The sequence below is a fragment of the Phocoena sinus genome, chromosome 1, assembly GCF_008692025.1.
Source record: "Phocoena sinus isolate mPhoSin1 chromosome 1, mPhoSin1.pri, whole genome shotgun sequence".
Taxonomy (NCBI): Eukaryota; Metazoa; Chordata; class Mammalia; order Artiodactyla; family Phocoenidae; genus Phocoena; species Phocoena sinus.
The window spans coordinates 68,191,541-68,209,112 of NC_045763.1; the positions used below are offsets into that span (position 1 = coordinate 68,191,541).

At 42.7% G+C, this 17,572-nt stretch overlaps 1 protein-coding gene across 1 annotated transcript in view; it reads left to right on the top strand.

Moving 5' to 3' along the window:
• Positions 1–17,572, top strand: part of AK5 (adenylate kinase 5) — a 236,776-nt gene that overhangs the window by 106,962 nt on the left and 112,242 nt on the right. Inside the window, exon 7 of the mRNA XM_032629168.1 lies at positions 11,507–11,597. Coding sequence (XP_032485059.1) covers positions 11,507–11,597 — 91 coding nt within the window. The remainder of the gene's footprint in view (positions 1–11,506; positions 11,598–17,572) is intronic.

Below are 17,572 nucleotides of genomic sequence, written 5' to 3' on the forward strand. Positions count from 1 at the left end.
CTTTCTTGCTTCATTCATATTTTTCCTAAAACTTGGAACAAAATAGCTGAATTATCCAAAGGGCCCAATGGCTATTAAATTGTTAAATAATCATCCATTCTTTTTTTTAAATTACTTTTTACCATCAAACCATAGCCATCTTGTTAATAAGTTAATTACTCTGAAACAAAGACCAGATTGATTTTTTGGGAACTTCGTACTAACCACATTATCACAAAGTACTAAACCTGGGGTTAGTGCATAAAGGAAAAAGTGAGGATGGTTGTTTAAATGGCTCTGAAATTGGAAATGACCTTAAAACTAAAAATACAGGGGAAAAAGACGTATACACACTACCATGTAGAAAATTGATAGCTAGTGGGAACCTGCTGTATAGCACAGGGAGCTCAGCTCAGTGCTCTGTGGTGACCTAGATGGGTGGGATGGGGGGTGGGTGGGAGAGAGGTCCCAGAGGGAGGGGATATATGTATACACACAGCTGATTCACTTCGTTGTACAGCAGAAACTAACACAACATTGTAAAGCAACTACACTCCAATTAAAAAAAAAAAAGAAATGAATGTGGGATAACTAACTGCATAGGATTTATTCTTTACAGAGCAGAGTAGCTTAGTTCTTTTTTTTTTTTTTTTTTAGTAGCTTAATTCTTAAGAGCACATGTGTAGTATGGTAAGACAGAAGTAAGACACACCTGAGCTCATACCCAAACCCTGTTCTTCACCAGTTTGACCTTAAATAAGTATTACCTTTCTGAACTAACTATTTCCTTGGGAGAGTGACACCTCGGGTTGTTCTGGGTGTTACTGAGATGTTTACAAAGTGCTTCACCTATTGCCTGGCAGATAGAAAATGCTTAATAAATGGTAACTATTGTTATGCCCATGAACTCATCTGCCACCTTCCTGTGGACACAGCCCAGCACACAGTTAGTACATGCACATGCCCAGGGATTTCTTGTAGAGGAAGCAGCTACCAGATCAAAAACCCCAAGAAAGCCGTCAAATAACTTCAGGAAGCAAGAAGGTGCATCACCACCCAATCCCTTCTCAGAAGGTGAATCCCAAAATTTTAAGGCAAAGTCACCTTCATTTTCTTCAAAGAAACTGTGGCTTTCATACCTTTATTCCTTGTCACTGAAAGAAATGCCCTTCCCTTCCTTTCTTCACTTCACTTAGTCTCACTTATTCAGACTTTGACTCACGGATCAGCTTCTCCAGGAAACCTTCTCTGACCCTCCCCTAACCCCACACTGCCCACCTGCACAGTCCCAACCCCCAGGACACCCCATCAAGGCCCTTCTTGCACAGAACTGTTATTAATGATTTACTTATCAGTTTCTCAACATAGACCTTAAACGCCATGAGGGCAAAGGCACTGCCATATTTGACTGAATTAAATTAAATGTCCCCAAAGTCATACTTATAATACTTCTTGTCCATATATCCAACAAGGGGAAACATTAGCATGATTCTTCTAAGAGCTATTTTATTATCCAGAACAATTGCTGGCTACTCCAATAAAATCTGTTTTCATCAGTATTAAAGAAATTTTGCCATCCTAAAGAAATTTGTATAGAGAGACAATCTCTCAGTACTGGTAACATAGAAAGTGTGTACTAACTAAAAAGGAATTTGATTTAAAATCCTAACTCTTTTTCTGCTTGTAAGCAACATGTTTCATCCTAAGGTCCCGTGTTGACATTGCAAGATACATTTCCCTTTGCTTTTCGTTTTCTGAGCTGATCTCTTTGATTCCACTTGATCTCCACTAAATCTCCCATGTAATTATGAACTGGCCACATTTGGCTAGGGTTGTTAAAGTCAACACCGCTGGTGAGATATTTTTAAAAATAAAAGAATGAAGCATCTCAACTGGGGAAAAAAAAAAAGGAAAGGAAAAAAATTGGTAAAAGAAAGAATGAGCCTGATCTTCCCAAGGCCTAAGTTAGTCCCTAGTCAGTCATCTGGTGCTTTGGCAGCAGGTGGTTTTTTCAGACTTCCAGGGTACCACTTAGGGCTCTACAGAGGAGACACTTGAGCGCTAGAGAGAATGGAGCCTGTAATTATGAAAGGTACCAAATGTCACAGGAGGCTGAAATTTGACTTCTGAGGCTCTTAACTAGTTTTAGTTTGCACGATTTCTTGGCAGAGGTTTAAATCTTTATGCCGCCACCTTGTAGTTTTATAAAGTCTCAAATTGCTGGAATGCTGGGACGAGAGGGAAAAAAGAGAAAATAGGAAAGGAAAGGGTATTTTAATTAATTGAATTTTCTGGTTAACTGAGTCTGACAAGTATTTGTTGTCTAACTGCTGGGCTCAGCACCCTGCTAGATGCAGTAGAGAAAATATAGGAACCACGTGATGTGATTCTTGTCTACAGTGAGTATATCTTGCCTATTTTCCTCCATTTTCTTCCTGTAACCTTTCTTTATCAAATCTTTTCAAAGTATTTTAATCCTTGTTTGTGCCTTAATAATTACAGAAAAGCTTACACGATTTAATCCTCTTTTCACGTATTTTCACTACCCAGCGCATACCTAGGATAAAGTAGGTGCTTGATAAATCTTTACTGAGTTGAATTGCATCTTGTAGATCCATCCTGATCCTAAGACACATTCTAAGACTTTTCTTATCTGACAAAATCCACTGTATCAACCTATTTGCTGGGCTGCAGATCTATTTCTTTAATTAACTTCCGAGTGAGAAACAACGCATCATTTAGTAGTATCATCTTTAAAATATATTAAATCCGTTCACATGTACTAAAATAGGGATTTTTTTCAGCTACACCTCCATTAGACTAATTACAGTTTCGATCTCTGGTTGGGGAACTAAGATTCTGCAGGCCACGCGGTACGACCAAAAACAAAATGAGTTCCCTGGCCTAGTGGTTAGGCTTCCGTGGTTTCACTGACAAGAGCCCAGGTTCAATCCCCGGTCAGGGAACTGAGGCCACAAGCCTCGAGGCAAGGCCAAAAAGACTAAAAAGGATATCTATGCCCTTTATATATATGCTTTCTGTGGCAACTTAATTTTACTTCACTTTTTTTTCCAGCTTGAGATATAATTGACATATTACATTGTATAAGTTTCAGATATACAGTGAGATGATTTGATACACATATATGTTGTGAAATGATTCCCATGATAAGGTTGTTAACACACCCATCACCTCACATGATTACAGTGTGTGTGTGTGTGTGTGTGTGTGTGTATGTGTGTGTGTGGTGAGAACATTTAAGATCTACTCTCTTAGCAACTTTCTAGTACATGATACAGTATTGTTAACTATAGTCACCATGTTGAATATTGGATCCACAGAATTTATTCATCTTATAATGGAAATGTGTACCCTTTGACTGACATCTCCCCATTTCCTCCACCCCTTAGGCCCGGGCAACCACCATTCTACTCTTGTTTCTGGAGTTTGGCGTTTTTTTAAGATGCCACATGGAGCAACTTAACCTGAAAATTGTCCTCTCCTAGTGCCAACAGATCCATGAGCAAAATATTGAGCACTTGATATCGGTTCATTATCTGGACATTGCTCAGTCTGAGGATGTCTGCTCTAGGGCTCTACTTTAGCCTGCAGAGTATTAAAAATAGCTACTGTAGCCACGTACCATTCAGCTCAAAAATTGTTCCAGACCCAGTTTCCACCACCAACTTGGATTCTTTATGCTTTGACTCTTCCCAGCAACCGTCTGCAAGTCCTGAGACCTAGTCTCTCCCCTCTTATTGCAGGCGGTCTGGCTTTGGATCCACCATCCCCTAATGAGACAACCCAGAGTAAGGAGCTCTGGGAAAGGAGTCTGGAATGTTGCTGCCCAGTCAGGGGCAGGGCTGAAGTCCTGGCTGGGATGTAAGGAGGAGCAGCTGAGCCAAGGCTGTGCCTCAGGTGCTGGGGGATAGGGAACCCCTGGGGCAAAACCAGAGCAGCTTCCACAGGAAGTGCTAGACTGAAAATGGACCCAGACCATAAATCTACTCTCCAACCCCAGAGAGGCTCTTAGAAGGAGGGCAGGCCTACTCTTTCTTTGATTACTGAGGAAGGATTGAGTGGTAATGAGAGGAGAAAAACAGAATCCACGCTAGATGACTTCAGTCCTCTTAACAAACTAAAGGGCAGGGTTGTTTAAGTTGTAGAAGGCTACTGCGGAAGGTACAACTAGAGTCAACAGTAGACAAACAGGATGGAGGAGCAGTAGCCAGCTTCCCTGTGAAATTGATAACTTTAAGCTAAAGTCCGCGCGAGAGAGCTCTATTTGGAGTTGGGACATCTTCTGCCTCTTGCGGTCAGCTTTGCCTGTCTTGCTTCTTCTGGTGCTCCTGGCCAGCCTGCAGAGAGGTTCTTCTGCCAACAGACACAACCATCTGGCAGGGTACACATATTATACAGAGAAATAAAATCACCTACTATGGCCTCAAAATGGAAAACAAGATCAAGAATATTTGAGTGTATTGCATCTGGACCTGGCTTGACTTGGCTTCAGTCTGTCCTGAGAGTTCTCCTTTAGGGCTTTAATTCTGGTTTGTTCTGCAAGAGCCCAGCTAAGATCTGTGGCTGCCCCATGGAGCTGAGACCTGATCCTAACAGCCTTGTCCGTTCTATGTAGACAGATTTGGATTCAGATCCTGGTTCCACCACCTACATGATTTGGCTTTCCCAGACAGAATGTTGTCCCTACCCACCCCACCCCCAACCAAATCTACTTCGATTCTTCTCTTCAAGTTTTGTGTTTAATTATGAAGCTTTAGAAAGACAGTTCTGCAGAATAATATAAACTGTGATTACTCCATCGCTCATAACTACAGATTTCACTCCCGGGACCACAGGTTTTTTAATGATCACTGTTTTAGTACAAACTCTAATTTTTGTTGGAGGAAAACAAAAGACAGTAAAGAGGACACCAACCAATCAATTCTTTAGAAGGAAGTCTCAAGACATATAAAAGAAAAGATTTGAAGGGCCAGTGTTTTGCATGTTGAAGGGTCTCCAGTAGCAAATGATGAAAAACATCTGGTAGAGAGCATAATTAATTGAAATCCCTTGCAGGAAACCAGGGAGAAGTAAAATGTTGAAGAAGCTGGTATGATGCTCAGAGAAGGATACTTATGGGATATATAAAACTGAGACAATACTAATAACAGAGCCAATTTATTTCCTTTTCAAATGTTGAAGCAGAGAAAATACAGGAGACAGAGCTAAGTTTAATGAAAGTGGAATCTAGAAAGACTGAACTGTTATCCTCCCTTTTGAGTCCTTTTAGGATATTTTATACACCTAACATTCCCAGCTAGCAGAGCTAAGAATACAGAATGCCTTGTCTCTGTGGAGAAGATCTGGGCAGCCTCTTGCAGTCTGAAAATCAGAGCCAAAAGAAAACAAACCAGAGCTCATTTCTGCCATTAAAATTGCAAACCGTTGTGCTTCCCTGGTGGCGCAGTGGTTGAGAGTCCGCCTGCAAATGCAGGGGACGCGGTTTTGTGCCCCGGTCCGGGAGGATCCCACATGCCGCGGAGCGGCTGGGCTCGTGAGCCATGGCCGCTGAGCCTGCGCGTCCGGAGCCTGTGCTCCGCAACGGGAGAGGCTACAGCAGTGAGAGGCCCGCATAGCTGCAAAAAAAAAAAAAAAAAGAAAAAATTGCAAACCGTCATTGTTGCTTTCTCCTCAGATGGTGCCTAATTCTGCTCAATCTACTATAATTTCCTTTCCTAATCTAGATATATTTTGTATGATTTTGAAAGCTGTTACAACATTTGTTATTCAACTTAAAACATGTTGTGAGTGAACTGGGGAATTTGGTAAGCATCTCATTTTGAAATTTCCAATTGACCTCCCCAGCCCTCTTACATTAAATGACATAAAACAAATCATGCAGACCGTGTCCTCTGCGAGTTCTTTCCCTCAGATTAAGAAAAGAGGTTTGTTAAGATTGCTAGATATTAAATAACAATCATCAAAAAGATGAAAGGCCCACGTCACAGAATTTCAGAGCTGGGAACAACCTTGGACATCATCTGGCCTAGTGGCATACAGTTACATCTGCCCCCAAAGCTTGTTTCTGACCCACGAGATCTATAGAAACTGTTATTTCTAGAACCTTCATCACCCTATACCTATGCTACCCCTGCAGTATTATCACTTCTACTATCCTCTGTATTTTGAAGTTTACAGCACGGGTTCTTGCAGGTCAAAATCAGAGAGAGAGAGAGAGAGAAGGAAGGAAGGAAAGAAGGAAGGGAGGAAGGGAGGAAGGGAGGGAGGGAGGGAGGGAGGGAGGGAGGGAGGGAGGGAGGGAGAAAGGAAAGAAAGGAGATCATTGCTACTTGAGTTTCAAAACACTATTTAGAAACCCAAAAACAGAATGCTTTGGTGTAGATGAGGGTCTCTCAACTTCAGCACTATTGACATTTTAGACTGGATAATTCTCCGTCGTGAGAGGGCTGTCCTGTGTACTATAAGGTAGTTAGCAGCGTCCCTAGACAATAGCCTCCCCCCTTCCAGTTGTGACAACCAAAAATATCTACCAGCATTGCCAAATATTGGGGCAGGGGTGGGAGGGGTGGACACAATTATTCCTGGTTGAGAACCACGGATGTGTATGGTTTGTGCAAAAACAGTAAGTAAAAAGTCTGATGATTGAAAAGCCACTTCTCCACTCACCATACACACAACCTCTCCAACACTGAATGTTACCAATTTGTAAAGGTCTTTGTCCGTTAAGTGGCAGTTGTCCTGATAGTACCCAATCAGAGTGCTCTCCAAGGTCCGGATGCCACATAATTTGCCAAACGACTAGAGACAAGAGTCCCATGCTAGTCCTGGAGCTGTCAAAGTGGGATGTTACAGAAAATAAGGAAGACGGGGTTAACTTCTGTGGTCCTGATGCAAGAGTCAGTGGGCTTCAACAACATCTCTATAATCCCAGAGTTGAGTTGGCTGTGTGGATGTCATCTTCCTTCCTTGGGGCTCCTTGTTTGTAGTCCAATCACTTAAGAGTGGTCAGTTGAAGAATCTACCTAGGACATAGTAGATACTCAGCAAATATTTGTTGAATGCTTTCATGAATGATGTTTTACTTTTTGCATTTTGCCTTTTGGATTGGACAATTAAGTACTTTAGTCTGCCAGAGCTAAACATATCCTTGTTCAAATCAGTTGGGGAATAGAATATCTCCTAGAAAATCTCAAAGTCAGTTGTATTCCTTATTACACAATCCCCAAGTTTAAAAAAAAATAAGTGTATGCATGTGTGTGTGTGTGTGTGTAGCATACACACGCCTTGTTCAAAGTACAGAAGCAATCAAAGGTCTATAGAACATACTCCCTCAGCCTTAAGGAGGAAAAAGAAGGACTGCAGTTATGCCAGGCTCTGTATTGGGGTATTGAATACACCATCTCTTTAGTCCTCACAATAATCACATTGTATGGGGCTTCCCTGGTGGCGCAGTGGTTGAGAGCCCGCCTGCCGATGCAGGGGACACAGGTTCGTGCCCCAGTCCGGGAAGATCCCACAAGCCGCAGAGTGGTGGGGCCCGTGAGCCATGGCCACTGAGCCTGCGCGTCCGGAGCCTGTGCTCTGCAACGGGAGAGGCCACAGCAGTGAGAGGCCCGTGTACCACAAAATAATAATATTAATCGCATTGTATATATGCTAAGAACAGGGAAATAAGTTGTTCAAGATCAGACTGCTGCTACAGGGAAAGCAGAAATTCAAATCAAGCTCTGGTTGAGTTTTAAGCTGCCTAAGCTGGTTTACAAGCTTCCCCTGACTCACTTGGCCCATGTGCCCTGGGCCTTGGTCACTTGTTGAATGGAGAGCTGTCCACCCATGCCCTGCCTTCCGACGTGGCTGACAGACCCAGCCAGCCTCTTAAGGATGAAGGCTGGGCTTCATCGTCCCCCCAACCTGGTGGGAGCCTGTGCAGAGATGGCTCCCAGGCCCAACCAGACCATACCTGCAGGGGGTTGGGCACCTTCCAGCACTTCTAGATCCAGATGCTTTGCCACTCCCTGGGGCATGGGATCTGGCTTCCCAGGGGCTGCCCCGGGGTCTAGGAAACACAACCAAGAGGTGAGGGGACTTAACTCTTCATAAGGAAAACTTGGACCAGTGGAAGCAGGAAACTGAAAAGACAGCATATAAATGCCTCTCCCTACCTCCCTTCTCAGACTGTTCTGAGATGTACTGCTTCCATTTAGCCTTTCTGGAGACCAGCTGTGACTTTGTGAAGCTGGGGACCAGATCAGTAACATGCCACCTTACATTTGCTTTGCTTCCTTCTCTGTCTCACTTCCCTTTTTCTTTCAAACTTACTGCCCTGGGATTACATGCATACGCGTGCCCCCAATAAAGTGTTAACCTATAAGTTTTGCCTTAGGTTCTGTTTTCTGGGGAACTACGGCTAAAACATAAGCTTATGCTTTTTTATTTATAAAATTATATGCTGCCACCCATCTTTCAAAAGCCCAAGAAAAAAATAAAAACAAACCCCCTCTTAGTAGAACTTACCCGTTACTGATGATAGCTGACAGACATTTTGAAAGAAAAAAAAAGCCATGGTCTATGGGTGTGGGAAGCAGTGCATTAAGGTGGCACTAATCTTGCCTTGGTGGTCCCCTCGTATCTGCCCTAACCACAATCTGCTTTTCTCGCCCTTGCGTTTAGACAGGGGGGCTGTTAACACTCATTTGAGCAGCAGGGCTGTATTTGTCTGACTATGATGATCACATTTAGCCTGATAGGATGGAAAGTGTCAGTCATCCTAAGTGCAAGTCCTACTTCTCCTGCTTGTCAGCTGTTTGACTTGAGAAAGTCATAATATCTGAGTAGGTATTTCCTCACCTGTAAAATAGAAACAAGACAATCTGCCTCACCTTTCCCGTGGGCTGATGTGACATAGTGAAAGTACTTTAAAGCACCATACGATGAGCTTTAACTGTGTAAGGGGAGATTAGGTAATAACTTTCTAATTTGGGCTTCTAAATTTCTCTCACTAAAAATAATGAAGCACTTCAGTAGGAAAATATAAAGGAATAAATCACTTAAATCTTTTCAAATATCTTCAAGATAGTAATTAAGGTTAAAAACCAAGATGGGGACTTCCCTGGTGACGCAGTGGTTGAGAGTCCGCCTGCCGATGCAGGAGATGCGGGTTCATGCCCCGGTCTGGGAGGATCCCACATGCCGTGGAGTGGCTGGGCCCGTAAGCCATGGCCGCTGAGCCTGCGCATCCAGAGCCTGTGCTCCGCAATGGGAGAGGCCACAACAGTAAGAGGCCCGCATACCGAAAACAAACAAACAAACAAACAAAAAAAAACCCCAAGATGGAATAAAAGAGACTGTGTTTTCCCTCCCATGAAACAAACAAAAATAAATAAACAGAAAATATATATTTAAAAAAAAAACAATTTTAAGACACTGGACATCAGACAATGAGGTGATTCCCTGAGAGAAAGGAAACAAATGTGATGGGCCCTGTGATTGCCCCCAGCTTATTACTGGAGATTTTCCAGCTACAGTGCAGGGAGAAGGAAGCCTTGTGGAAATGGGTAGACTCCAAGAGTTGAGGAAATGGAGCTGAGAGTGCAAGAGACCCAAGGTGGCTGGATTGCAGAGGACAGAGTACCAGAGATGCACAGAGAGAGAACTCTGGAGATCTGCTGAGGGTTCCCCTCCAGCATCCAGCAGAGTACTAATCAGGGCATGCATATGAGCAAACTGCCCAAGGCTGAGGGAAAAACCACCCAAAAGGATCAGCAGGAACAGTAGCTGGGGCTCACACCAGCCTGAGAAGAGTGCCTGTTTCCACAGCCAGACTGGAAAATCCCTTAATTCACAAGGAAATGGGTAGAGTACTTCAAAGTGTCTTGCCTCAACAGGGCGGAATAATTAACCCTAAACTAAACACTGCTCTGGTCCAGTCCAACAAATCTTAAACACAAGACCTGAAAGGATCAAGTTGTTTCCAAGTAACTAAACTGCATTCCAGAATGAAACTCAAGAATATAGAAATACAAAAACACCTACCATCCAACATTGTCAAATTGTCAATGCCCGGCATCCAGTAAAAAATTACCAGGCGTGCAAAGAAACAGGAAAATATGCCCCCATAATAATGGGGGAAATCAATGAAAATCAACTCAGTTGTAGGAATTAGCAGAAAAGGATATTAGAAGTTATATTTGTATTTCATGTGTTTAAAACCTTAAATAGAGACATAGATATTTTTAAAGACTCAAATCAAACATCTATGGATAAAAACTACAATGTCCAAGATGAAACATACCCAGGATGGAATCAATAGTATATCCATACAATGGAATACTACTCAGCAATGAAAAGGAATAAACTTGATGAATCTCAAAATAATTGTGGAGAGTGAAAGAATCCAGACAAAAATATTTCATGTTGTACAATTCCTTTTACATGAAATTCTAGAAGATGCAAAGTAATCTCTAGTCACAGAAAACATATCAATGATTACCTGATGGAGGGGTGGGGCAGGAGGAGGGGATTCCCAAGGGGCACAAGGAAACTTTGGGGGGAGGTGATGGAGATGTTCACTATTTTGATTTTTACGATGGTTTCACAGGTGTATACAGATGTCAAAGCTTACCATTTTGTACACTTTAAATATATGCAGTTTATTGTATATCAGTTATAACTCAGTAAGCCTATTTTAAAAAAACAAAGGGACAAAAGTGTATTTCTAAAAACCACTGAGGGACTTCCCTGGTGGTCCAGTGACTAAGACTCCACACTCCCAGTGCAGGGGGCCCCAGTTCAATCCCTGGTCAGGGAACTAGATCTCACATGCTGCAACTAAAGACCCCGCACACAGCAATGAAGATCCCACGTGCTGCAACTAAGACCCAGCACAGCCAAATAAATAAATATTTAAAAACCACTGAACAACTTGGGAAATAGGGGATTTATAAATATAACCACATTTTTAATATTTAAAATTTTGTAAATTTTAGAGAATGGTAAAATATTTGAATCCATAATTTTTGTTACATCTAAACCTATAGTGTCTGTAGACTATACCTATAGAATAGCATCTATAGTATTTGTATAGTAGCTAAAATTTGGTTTGAGGGGTCTCTTTTTTTCCTTTTTTAACAATAAATTAGAAAATCTATCCCCATGTTGTTTAGAAATATTTTTTCATGAAGGAGGCAGCGGCGGGGAAGATTTCAAACCAAAACTACGAGCCAGAAAAGCACAATTTATGGGGTTTTCCAAAGCTTGTTTTAGAAATTAAGAAAATTCTACACAATTTTCTTAACCATTAGTGACTGTACACTTACTCCCTAACACCCCTCTCTGTTTGATATGAGGTCCGGGCTTGAAAAACCCTCTAAATATCTGATTAAAGACTCAGTTCCTGTTGTCCTGCTTCATTAGAGATACAGTTGTGTGATGCATGTTCATTATATTTTGGAATGAATTAATTTATGTATCCTCACGTTCCCAACTTGTCTGTCCTGATTTCTCCCAGTTTGATGCCGACCGAGACGAGGATGAGGTGTTCTATGACATCAGCATGGCAGTTGACAGCAAGTTATTTCCAAACAAAGAGGCTGCAGCAGGTAAGTCACTGTGTCCTTTGGGCTGCAGTATACCCTGATCCCCTGCCAAGCGTCTAGGGCTTTGTAGTAAGGTTGGAGCTCAACAAACTGCCGTAAGGTCGTAAGCATGATGTTGTCCTCAGGTCTTTACACCTTCTGGTTTAAAAGTAAAGGCACTGTGTTTCCCTGGTGGCGCAGTGGTTGGGAGTCCGCCTGCCGATGCAGGGGACGCGGGTTCGTGCCCCGGTCCGGGAGGATCCCACATGCAGCGGAGCGGCTGGGCCCATGAGCCATGGCTGCTGAGCCTGCGCGTCCGGAGCCTGTGCTCCGCGACGGGAGGGGCCACAACGGTGAGAGGCCTGCGTACCGCAAAAAAATAAAAAATAAAATAAAGGCACAAAACGACATAGAAAAGAGCCATACATCTGGCTCTTAACAGTTACTGCCTTTCTTCCAGTCATTGAAAGTGCAAATTAGCAGGCAGTCACAGTGTAGCAAAGGACCTCTGTTACTATAATTTTAAAACGATCTAACCCACAATTTGTGCAACAATAAAAGTTACAGTTTCTCCAGAACTCCCTAACTCATACCTGTCTCTCCTATGCCACCTGGGAAAAGTCTCCTCTTTGGTGTGATAGCTGCTCCCATCCCGACCCACAGCCCCTGTTGTGGCTCTGCCCCTTGTCTTCCTATGTCTAGAAGTTTGACGTTGGACAATCGTGCAGGGTAATCCTACCCCTTTAAGTAAGCGGTACTCACATTTCTGTCCTTGACCCTTCTCTCACTCTCTTTTACTGTTTCTCTGGGTCAGCTCCTTGTCCATCCTGGTTTCAACCATCAATTCTACGTGGATGACTCTCAAATCTTTCTCAGTCCTCACCTTTCTTCTCAGTTATGGCCTCAGTGAATAAAGACCAAAAGTTCCGGGCTGTAAAGAAAAAGGCTAAACACCTAAAAGTTTGAAGCCGTATTTGAAGCTCACTGCAAGTAGGTTCGAAGAAAGACAGAGTTTTTTAAAAGGCAGTAGCTTTCTGGACAGACCCGCAGAGCACAGACAGCTGACGTAAACTCGCCTGCCTCATTTTCCAGTGATATTTACAGAAAGATGGCCTATTGCAGGGCAAGAGGGAGTGTTGTTGAGAAGCATGTAAGATCATATAAACAGAAGTACCACTGCTCTGAAAACTGCTGACACCTGTGCTTTTCTTTTAATGTTTCATTTAGAACATTCATTTAGACCTCTAATAACAAATATCTATCGGCTAGATACCCTCAGTTTCCAAACAGTGGAGCAGAGGAGAAGATTTAAGCGGCCCCTTCTTTAGAACTCCCAGCACTTTATGGCTCTCAAGTAGCATCGCTCCAAAGGAGCCTCGTCCTATAGTGATGTAGCTGGGCTGGCTTGTGTGCAGTTCAGTAAACTGTGTCTTTGTCCTCTTCGTGTCCCCTTGGTAGAGTGCACGGTGCCTGGCCCATAGCAGAGGCTTCCAGACCACTCCTTCCTCTCCACGACTCCGAGCTTATGAACAGAGGGGTCTGTGCTCACAGCCTCAACTCCCCCTAGATCCCTTCCACTTCCAAGACCCCTGAAAACTGGGTTCTGCTCCAGCCTTAAAGTAAACTTGTTCTATCTGTAACAGCCCTGGTGAGCCTGCACCAGCAGGTGAAATCTCCCAGCTTGTAAATGTTGGTCAATTAAACTCAGTCAATTAAACAAGCCATGTCCGTGGCCTCTGCTCTGTGACACGGCAGCCCCCAGGTTTTCTCCCGTGGCTCTTCCCTTCTCCTGAATCCTCTCTCTGCAGTATCTCAGCTGCCCCGCTGCTCCCATATCACCTCCACGTGAATAGCTTTCAATTCCTTTAAATTTTTTACATAAAAATCGTAGATGTTTAAGATATACTACACGATGATTTGATTTGTGAAATGATTACTACAGCCCAGCTAATTAACATACTTCATCTTCATATAGTTACCATTCTTCCGTGTTTGATGAATGAGCGTCTTAGCAATTTTCCAGTATTCAATGCATATTATGAACGTCGTCACCTTGCTGTGCATTGGATCTCTAGGCATATTCTTCCTACGTAACTGCAACTTCGTACCCTTTGGTCAAAATCTCCCCACTTCCCCCACCTGCGTGTCTGTGGCAACCACCATTCTACTCTCTGCCTCTATGTATTTGACTTTTTTAGGTTCCACATGCAAGGGAGATCACGCAGTTTTTCTCTTTTAAGAGAGCCAGGCAAAAGTGTCCCTGCCCTCACACCTCACACCGATCATGGATCGTCGTTCCTCAGAGACACCTTGGGAGTCCAGGCCTCCTTCACTATCCCTAGTGAACTCATCGAAGCCTTTGTCATTCCTGGCCCGGCCCGTCCGTCTGTTAGGAATCCTGTTGCTGCCATGGGGATCCTCCCAGAATGCAGCCCCTTGACAAAAACCAAAACAAAGCAAAACCTTCCATGACTTTCCTGCAGGCTGAGCACCAGGGTTCTTACCGTGACAAAAATATCCTTAGCTTTCCTGCAGTGGTCATGTCCCCGTCAGAGCGTCACCTCTCCCCTCCCTCACACCAGCTTCCTCCAGCACCTGAATGCCTCAGGTACCTTCCGGCCTCTGGCCATTTGCACAAAGTACTTGGAACCAGCTATCTCCATTTGCATCCCTCTACTCTGTCACTCCTTCATCCGGTCCTTCATCTGGCCGGGTCCTGCTTTGTATCTCAGTTTAAATGTGATTTCCTCAAGGAAACGTTCTCAGACCCCATCCCAGACTACAACCCTGTGTAGCGCTCTGCCCTTTACCTTCAGGGCATTCATCGCAACTGTGATTATATAATTAGGTATAGGATTGTTTGTTAAAACTCTATTTCCTTCACAAGAGTGCAAGACTTCATGAGGACAGAGAGTATATGTGAGCGTTGGTTTGAAATCCGGGATGAATCTCATGCGAGATGCCACGTTAGCCCTTTCTCTTCTAGCTGGCCACCTCAGCTGGGCTACTCACCTGGGCTCATCAACTCACAGCCACACCAAATTTCCTTTGGCTCCAGAGCAGAGTGTGCATTTGCTTGCCTCCAGGCCAGAAAATGCCATCCCTGAACCTCTGCACCCTGTCTGTGGTGTTTCCTCCTCCATGGAAACTTCCAGTAATACTTCTAACAGAGTCATCTGCCTACATCACTCAGTGCCTCTGGGCTTCAGTGTCCCCATCTATAAGGAAAGAATATTAGCGCTACCTCATAGGACAGTTGTGAAGAGTGAATGGCTTATGTGTATAAAGCATGCGGCTGTCCCGTTTAAAAGGTTAAGTATAGGTTAGTATCTTTGCTGAGGATTTGAGGGGTCGCAGGGAGAGACCACATCTTATGCAGCACAGCCTTTCCCCATTTTCCTAGGTTGACTTTTACCCTCTTCTCCCTCTCTTCCTCCCTTCCCCCACCGCTGTCATGGAGTAACTAAAAAAAAAAAAAAAAGAAAATCCCCCCTTCTCTTCTCACCCAGAACAGTCCCCCAACACCCAGTTCCCTCGAGGAGCTTCCTTCTAGTCCCAAATACTGCCAGGATATTTTTTTTCCAAAGAAATACAATGCCCTTCTTCAAAGGAATTCTAACACAAACTGCTACTAACACTTCCAAGCCTGTTGGAATTAGGGCTGGATTCTCCGTGCCTAATGCCTAAGGTGCTTAGGAGGGATTTAATGTTCAATGAGCGAATGGAACGAATGATTAAGATTGAGATCCACACCACTGTAACACAATTATACTCCAATAAAGATGCTAAAAAAAAAAAAAAAGGATTGAGATCCACAAAAGTGAAATGTAACTGTCCTTTTATCCATTTTTCAGTCATTCAGCATATATGTATCGAATGCATAGAATTTCTAAGTTTTGTTCTTAGATTCAGAGAAGAAATACAACCCCACCTAAAGCTGCTGACGGTTTAGCAGAAGAGACAGGAGAAGGGAGAGACCGCTTTCCTCAGACGGGGCAGGAGAAATGTGAGAGGAGCTTTATCTGCAGACTCCCTTCACCGTGCAGGAAACCCCGCCTTGCAGGAGTCTCCCTCTATCTGATACTCCAAGTGGGAGGAGAGCCTTCCTCAAACTTCAGATCGAAGATCCACTAGGAGGAAACAAGTCTTTACCAGTGTCCCAGAAGGCAGTATGGTTAGCCTTCCTGTACCTCTGAAGCCAATTTGTCATCGTCCCACTTAAGTTTAAGGAAACAACCTGAAAATATTTCCGAAGACCATTCAATGTCTAAAACTAGTGATACTGAGTGCCCTCTGTGGGGTTCTATTTCAGCTCATACCTTTCTCTGTTATCTAGGGGAAGGATACTTTTTTTTTTTTTTTAAACATCTTTATTGGGGTATAATTGCTTTACAATGGTGTGTTAGTTTCTGCTTTATAACAAAGTGAATCAGTTATACATATACATATGTTCCCATGGGAAGGATACTTTTAAATCTGAAAAGAAATCAAGAAATTCAAAATAGAGGGAAACGAAAGCCATACCATCACTTTTGCAAAAGGTCCTAATTTTGCTGTCTTCTTTGAGTAACAAGATCATTGCAGTTGTTTTATGTGTTAAATTATCCAATGAAAGATGGCAAAAATGTGTACATATGGTTATATTTACCTCCCTATTTTGTATGTCAAGCCTTAGACTGTTATTAAAGGTCCCATTTTCAGCAAACCAAGCAACCAATACTAAAAGAGAATGAAAGCTATTCAATCATTATCTGAGCTGATAATGGCATCCTCTGTCTATGCCTTCTATGATCTATTAGTACTGTTGCCAAGAGCAACAGCACGTCAAGAAATTCCACCCCTTGATGATACAATAAAATTTCTGTTCAAAACATTTTATTAGGAAAGCCAATCTCTTCTTCCTTATAAGCAGAAGTTGCTTTTTAAACAAAGACCTCTTCATTCTACCATCGCTGAAGATAGTTTTCTAATAATCTTTTTCCATTTTCAAATATTAATGTGTAATATCTCTGTTAACTGGGCTGTCTAAGAGTCCTTCACATTGTACTTTATTAAAACGACCAAAAGAACAGTTTCTAATTAAATAAGTAGGACACAGGAACTGAAACAGCTATATGTTTAATGAGCCTCTGTGTTCAGATCACGTTGCTCACTGCGCATGAATCACTCTAAATCCTAAGGGGAGGGTATCATTTGAGTATCTATCACCACTAGTCAATGGTGAATAATATCCATATTGTGGAAGTAACAAAAACTAGTTAAAACTGGCTTTGCCTTTAACGGTGCTGTCAATAGCAGCCACCTTGACTGTCACAGGCTGGAGTGACACCTCTTTATTCCACTTTCTATTCTTCCCTTTCCGCAGCCACCCAGTGACCCACTTCATCATCGGCCATTCACTGTTTCTATCTTCTCAGAATGTAGAAGAGATAGCACACTCCTCCAAGGTCCTCCCCTGTAGAGCACTGTAAAGAAAGATCATGTTTATAAAGGCATTTGGATTTTGCCTGCTTACAACTTGGAGTCAGCAGGCTATGTTAGAAATGGGAGCAGTGACTTCTGTCTTTGATCTCAGTCACTTTCTGCATGACCTTGGCCAAGCTATATAACTTCACAGCTCATTTTCCTCTTTTCTAAAGTGACAGGGTAGGATTCTATGAAATATTAAATTCTAAAATGTCCATGATCTTAAAATGGAAAAATGTATGTTTTACTTCTGACATATTTACTGTCTCCCAACACATAAGTGCAAAATGGTCTTCCAGCTGGGTTCTGAGACATCAGGTAGTTTGGCCCTAAGGTACACCTTTTATTTATAAGGTACATCTTATAAATAAAAGTATTTATCTGAAAAATACTTAAAGCACAAAGACAGAAAAATTACAAGTATATAATCCTTCTACTTAAAAAATTATATATAAAATTAATGTTTCCATATCACCCCTCTAGTCTCACTTTATTAATAGTCCTCCTAACTCCATTCTACAAGCACCTCATTA